This window comes from Microcaecilia unicolor, chromosome 1 (genome assembly GCF_901765095.1).
Source record: "Microcaecilia unicolor chromosome 1, aMicUni1.1, whole genome shotgun sequence".
NCBI classification, from domain to species: domain Eukaryota; kingdom Metazoa; phylum Chordata; class Amphibia; order Gymnophiona; family Siphonopidae; genus Microcaecilia; species Microcaecilia unicolor.
Window position 1 is genome coordinate 699,297,535 of NC_044031.1, and position 7,209 is coordinate 699,304,743.

At 40.8% G+C, this 7,209-nt stretch overlaps 1 protein-coding gene across 2 annotated transcripts in view; it reads left to right on the top strand.

The window, feature by feature from the left end:
* The window catches only part of ADAL (adenosine deaminase like), a 48,333-nt gene extending 47,200 nt beyond the window's left edge, over positions 1 to 1,133 (top strand). For both annotated transcript variants that reach the window (XM_030190403.1, XM_030190404.1), the window contains exon 10: positions 757 to 1,133. In XM_030190403.1, coding sequence (XP_030046263.1) covers positions 757 to 972 — 216 coding nt within the window. In that variant the 3' untranslated portion in view covers positions 973 to 1,133. The remainder of the gene's footprint in view (positions 1 to 756) is intronic.
* The last annotated feature ends 6,076 nt before the right edge of the window (positions 1,134 to 7,209 follow it).

Genomic DNA, 7,209 nt, shown 5'->3' on the forward strand with positions numbered 1-7,209 from the left:
TCAGTTGCCCCCCCGGATCGGGACTTGCAAGGACGCAAATTAAAACTTTTTGGACATCCCTCCCTCCAGGTCTCTCTCAGCCAATTACAGCGCGTTTAGCTGATACTGCTAACAGCTAAACACGCTGTGATTGGCTGAGAGAGACCTGGAGGGAGGGACGTCCAAAAGTTTTCATTTGTGTCCTCGCACACCCGGGGCGCAAGCTGAAAACAACCTTAAGCTCCTTGTCTCTCTCCTGCTTCTCGCTGCTCGGCCAAAGGGATTACCAGGAAGTTAGTGAAGGATGTCCATAAAGGACATCCTTGGCTGCTTCTCAGAGACTTTTTTTTTTTTTTTTTTTTTTTTAATAGTGAAGGACGTCCATAAAGGACGTCCTTGGCATGCGCAGAGCAGCCAGCATAACGCTTGGCTTGCTCCACTGGCCGATTGGCTGACTGCTTAACGATGGAATAGAGAATGCAAGTGAGCTACGACGAGCAGCTCATTTGCATTCCTTTTCCTTGATGCATTCCCGTTCCTTACCGATTCGGTAAGGGAAGAGCTTTAACGATTTTTTAGTGCATCTTCCCCAAAGTAAGGGAGTACCTTTTTCATCTAATAAAATGCATTAAGAACAGGAAAGTAATAGATTTTTATGCTATAAAAAGGACTGACAACAGCTAGGGAGATAAGGAAGTGAAATTAGCAATAGATTTAAATATTGAATTAAAAATCAAAGCAAAAGTGACTGGTGCTACTTTGTTTTTTTTTCTACAGACTGATGATAAAGGTGTCTTTGCGACAGATCTTTCAGAGGAGTACCATCTGGCTGCTGATGCCTTTAATCTGACCCCGCAGCAGGTCTGGAACCTGTCTTATGACTCAATCAACTGCATCTTTGCTTCAAGTAGTGTGAAATCAAACCTGCAAGTGAAGTGGAAGGAACTAAAGGCAACAGGATTCAGTACCAGAATCTCAGCAGTAGGCTGCTAAGGAGTGACATTTCATTTTTTTCCAAATTTGAAAACTTAGTGGCAAAAACAGACTCTCTTGTTTTAGCATTTTAAAGAATGACCCAAGGTTATTGAAGGCCCTGGTCTGTGTTTTACCAAAGTATACATGGAAAAAAATATCAGTGAGTGATTAAGAAATTATTCTCTTTGACTCTTATTCTTTAATATGGGAGCAAGTAAATGTACAGCAATTCCTACCTTTGGCTCACATACCAAATCTATGAAGATGTTTTTTGTAATTTAAATGTTTCATATGCCTTTACCTACTTAGAGCACTCCATGCAGTAAACACTATTGGTTCAGAACGCACTGATCTGGGCCAGTTCAGATGTTCTGGCACATTATTAGAAGGGCAGATAGAATATGTGAACAGTTACAAACCTGTTGGTGGCTCTAGAGACCTGCTTTCCTTATTATATCCCTTATATCTAACACAGGATATTTGAATTATGAATCTTTTGATTAGATCAGTAACTCAAATACATGAAAAAATGGATTTGATATAGACCAAAGCAGTTAAATGAATATACAGAGATGTTTTCATTGCATAGTAATAGAATTTTTTTTTATAATTTATTTATAGTGTACAAAAAAAAAGCGGGAGAAATATCTGATGGGAGCATAATACTATATATTACAACTATTTCTCTTTCAATGGAAAGGTAAATTTCATAGGGGCCCTTTTACTAGATTTACTAAGTTGTAAGATTTTGGTGTACAGTTTACTGGATCCAGGGAGGAGTGAAGCACCAATGAAGGAGATGGGGTCCATTCTTTTAGTTGGTGGGAGGGATAACTTATTATCTGTGTCTCACTACATGGAGCCTGTTTTACAGGGGTAAAGGCCTTTATAAATTGCAGGATACATGTCTGTATAAATATCCATGCTGATCAGGTCTAGTAGGGGTACAGTTACAACATGTACATGCATCTTATAAAAATAAGAGTACACACATCTGCGTCCATTTAACCTAAGATCAGAGCAGATGTAGGTGTTGGCCTTTACCTGCTAAAGTACCACTTCCTCTCTGTTCCCTGCTTCTTAAATAAAACCAGCTCCCACTCCATGTGTAAAGCACAAAGTAGCATATAGCATTCACCAAAATTGTTCAGTGACTTTTCCATCTTTGGGGTGGGGGGGGGGGGGGGGAGATGAAACAAGATTTGTAGATGAAAATACACACTTCCACCATGTTGTATGCAGCGCTGTTGCCTTGTTGCACCCATGCAAGCTTCACCTTTCCACAGGCAATGGCACTTGTATTTCTACTTATACACAGTACTACAAGTTACAACACAGCTGGCAGTGTTCACTATAAATTTTCCCAGGCCAAACGCATCCCCTTAATTTAAAGGAACCTAGAGCCCTAATGGTAATCTTACATATTACTGCTACGGGTCACTGTTGCTATTTTAAACCTGGCCTCTGACCGAAACAAGTGGGGATCACTCCTGCCCTAAATATACTAGACCCTAGTGACTTGCCTAAAAAAAGGTGGGGGGGGGGGAGGTAGGGCAGGGTATCTACAAGAGGCTGAAAGGATGAATAATGCTGGGTAGCAGCCTGTGCACCATGGTCAGCTGAGTAGTACAGCTGGGGACATTATTCAGATAGCTATAGTACAGTAAGCTAAGACTAGGCATCCGGGATCAGACTAATTAATGGTCCATCAAGCCCAGTAGTTTCTAACAGTAGCCAAGCCAGTGTGCTGCTATGGATTTACAGCCTGCTTCACTGACAAAGGCTACTCAATAATTACTGTGGATTCTTTTGGATTCATATTAGGTAAATGAGACCTTTATTAGAGGTTCTAAAATCTACAATGATTAGTTATACCTATCTATAAACAATCATTACATCACTGGTCTCTACATCTAAGCAATGCTAATAGTTCCTAGACCAGTAAAAGAAGCAATAAAACAATCACCACTGGTCCTTATATCATCCAGGCTCTTATCAGTTGGGGGGGGGGGGGGCACTGTTCACAGCGAAAGTCAGGAGTTTCTTTGACCTGGAAACATGGTTCTCTGCGCAGTTCATACGTTACTCACAGATGAGCTCCCAGTTTCACTGAAAGAAACTCCCCTTTTTGTAAGGCTTAGAACTCATGTTCAGAGCTAAGGAAAGTTACAGAATGCTTGAGAATAGGTAAACAAGCCATACTGTGGGAATGTGGTCATGTTTCCAAGTCTAAGTGGCCAGTCTGAACTAAAAAAACAAGCACCATCCCCCTCTTCAAACACCAAATTAATTAGAGCGGTGTCTTATCTTCTACATTCCAACTTATTTTCACACAAAGTTAACCAGAATACTTCTAATTAAAGATACAGACCCCGAGTGCACTGGTCGGTCAAGGCAGAGTTGAAAAACAATCTTTAAAATTCACTTTTATTACAGGCAGGTAAGTACCTGGCAGAAACCCAAATAGTGGCAACATTCCATGCTACCAATCCCAGAGCAAGCAATAGCTTCCTCATAATCTCAATAGCAGACTATGGACTTTTCCTCCAGGAACTTGACCAAACTTTTTTTTGTGTGTGTTAAACCAAGTTACACTATTACCACATCCTCCAGAAACAAGTGCCACAGCTTAACTATCCACAGCATGGAAAAAAAATCCTCCTATAATATTTCCATGTAACATCCTTGTGTAGCCCCTAGTTTTTGTACTTTTGAAACAAGTATTAAAAAACAAAATTTAGTTCTTCACCACTCAGGATTTGTCTTCCCACCTCTCTCTCTTTTCCAAGCTGAAAAGCCGCAACCTCTTTAGTCTTTCCGCGTACAAGAGGAGTACCATCCCCTTTATCATTTTAGTCACTCTTTGAACATTTTCTAATTCCACTCTTTTGTGAGATAGGGCAACTACACCTGAATGCAATACTCCAGGTGAGGTTTTACCATGGAGTATAGTATTTTCAGTATTATCAGTTAGTGAGTCCCACTATAACATAAGGTGTTATGAAAGCCCAAATCATCATACCTTACTAACTTCCCCCTCCCTTCATCTGATAAAATTAAAGCTTTGGTCACTGTTACCTCAATCCTGAGGGGACGGGGAGTCTTCCAGCTACAGTCCTGCCAGTGTGTGTGTGTTGGGGGGGGGGGGGGGGGTACACTGTTTCACTATCACCGTTTCAATAGTGAGGGACAGGTAAGTTCTACAGGACTCCGGCAACCTGCTTGTGGCTACAGATTGAAAACAATATTGAAGCACCACTTCCTACTCATGACAATAGAGTTGGAGGACATCCACTCAGGTTAGAGGGAATAGTATTTAAGGTAAGGGAAATGGATTAGTTTTTGTAAATAGATTCCACTTAAAAAAAATAGGTACTAGCTCCTGGTGGTTGCTCCTTTTTATTCCAAATTCTTTATATCCTACCCAAGCCTCTCGCTCCCTCCTCTGATTCCCAGACACGGTAGGAGCTGAGAAGTAGTAGCTCCAGCCCTCACAAAATTGAGGGCGATATAATACCTTTGTTATCGGTCCATGGTGCGACCGCACCTCAAATATGGTGTTCAATTCTTGTCACCGCATCTCAAAAACGATATAGTGGAATTAGAAAAGGTAAAAAAAAAAAAAACAGGCAACAAAAGTGATAAAGGGGATGGGATGATTTCCCTATGAGGAAAGGCTGAAGCGGCTAGGGTTCTTCAGCTTGGAGAAAAGATGGCTGAGGGGAGATATGATGAAGGTCTATAAAATAATGAGTGGAGTGGAACTGGTAGACTTGAATTGTTTGTTTACTCTTTCCAAAAATACTAGGACTAGGGGGCATATAATGAAGCTACGAAGTAGTAAGTTTAATACAATCGGAGAAAATATTTCTTCACTCGACCTGTAATTAAACTCTGGAATTCATTGCCAGAGAATGTAGTAAAGGCAGTTAGCTTAGTGGGGTAAAAAAAAAAAAGGTCTGGATGGCTTCCTAAAGGAAAAGTCCATAGACCATTATTAAATTAACTGGGGGGGGGGGGGGGAAATCCACTGCTTGTTTCTGGAATAAGCAGCATAAAATGTATTGAACGTTTTGGGGCTGTTGCCAGGTATTTGTGACCTGGATTGGCCACTTGGAAACGGCTGTCCCAGTGTTATGTACTTAAACTACACCTCCATCACAATGTAATTCCCACTGTTCCTTCATCCTCTAGCTATTTTGACTTCTAGTAGAGCATCATTGGTCACTCACCTGTGCATACTAAACATACACAAATACAAGTCACACATGTTTTACAATCATTTCAACTGCTGCACAGGCACAAAAACAACTAGCCAGGGCCAAGCCCGCCACCCTTCTAGATAATTGTACCATAGTGTTCAGGATGTGGAAATGTAGTACAAGTGCAGTATGCACATAGTCATTAAGTAAGAGCATCTTTCTCACCCCCGTCCATTGTATATCTAACACATGGAGCAGCACCAGGCTTTGTTGCAGGAATTGATGCATGAATTACCCCTATTGTTAGCAGAATCTGTGGTACTTCAGGAGTCAAACAGCACACACCAGAATGAGGGAGAAATCTTCTTTATTTGCCAGCAAACAAAGCAGGACATCAGTTCTAGCTCTCTTCTCTCTCTCTCAGCTCTCTGGATGTTATGGCTTCTGTCTCAGCTGCTTCTCTTCTTCTGCTGTCTGTCTTCCTTCAGCTCTCCTTCTCCTGTCTGTTCCTTCAGCTCTCTTTCTCCTGTCTGTTCCTTCTGACGTAAGCTGCTTCTACTCCCACTTAAATACAGTCCTAACCTCTAGCCCCCCTTACTTTCCAGATGGTAAAGAATAGATTGGTTACCTTGCCTCAGCCAATCATTACTTTAAAAATATCAGTTACATAGGTTTGATATTTCTCAAACTGACCTATGACCTGGGGCCCCTCAAACCAGACAATATGGCACCAGTCTCTTACATTTTCATTATGATTAATTTCTCATATTCCTAGTCAACTCCATACTAACTGCTAACTGAACTCTGGCATTCATTAAGGGGTCAAGGGCCAGTCTTACTTAATAGCATACAGCTATAGTTTGTTATTACTTTCAAGACCATTCCTATATTTACCTATAATTAATCAAGACTTTCCCTGACCTCTTTTCACCTATTAGCTTCCTTCACAGAACTAGCTAGGACTGTACATAAGTCAAACCAGATGCTTGACCTTTTCACTGCAGCCCTACTCAGAACGTAAGGCAAAGAGTTGAACAAACATTAGATTTAAAAAGGTATTCTACATATTAACTACACAAACTAAACATATTCTAAATAAGCATCCTTATAAGACATATTCTAAAATACACAGAATCAGTATTCAAGAATATCTACATATCAAGAACTTCTAAAATTATTTAACCAGCTTTAAACTACAGTATGTCTGGCTCATGCTTTGTTCATTCATAATAGTATACAGATGTGCTAGCTAGCATTAGCAATCCATCAATCACAAAGGGTGAAAGAAGTTTCTCTCTCTGACCTTTCTAACCTTTAGCTTAGCTAAAACTTTCTAAGTAATTAAATCCAGCTGGCATTCCTTCACTTTACAGGACTGAAAAGTAGAATAGAATTTTAAACACCAAACTTTAAAACACCAATTAATATGGCTTCTTATATATGTATAATTATGCCCATGCTGCCTCATTCCCCCCCTTTGAGACTAAAATCAGCTTATGCAGAGATAAGTCTCACAACTCAAACTCTGGCGATTATAGTGATCCTAACTAAGAATAGGCTTGTGAATCACCATTACCCTACTTGTTAAGGTTCGACGGCATACTGCCGAAGCACATGAGGCCAGGAAACAAAACAACAACCCTGCTAAAACTAAGACTATTAGGGAAATAAACAAAGGACGTATCCAGGAGGTCAATGACCACCACCAGGAGGTAAGGTCTAATCCTCCTCGGTAATCCTCCACATTAAGGCTGGCCAACTGTAGGACTTTATCCATGGCATGCCTAACTACATGCGTCCTATTTATGACAATGGTACAGCACTCTGAAGAATTTAGCACTGTGCAGAGGCCACCCTGGGCTGCAAAGAGGTAGTCAAGACCCATACGGTTATACCGAGAAACTATACTTAATTCATTAATTTGATCCTGCAATGCATTGACTACCACGTTCAGCTCATGAACTAAAACATGGAGTAGAGACTGAAGTCTCCGGGTAGCCATGCCTAGTTCAGTAATACCCACTACCGGGCCCCCAATTGGAATCCAGGCCGT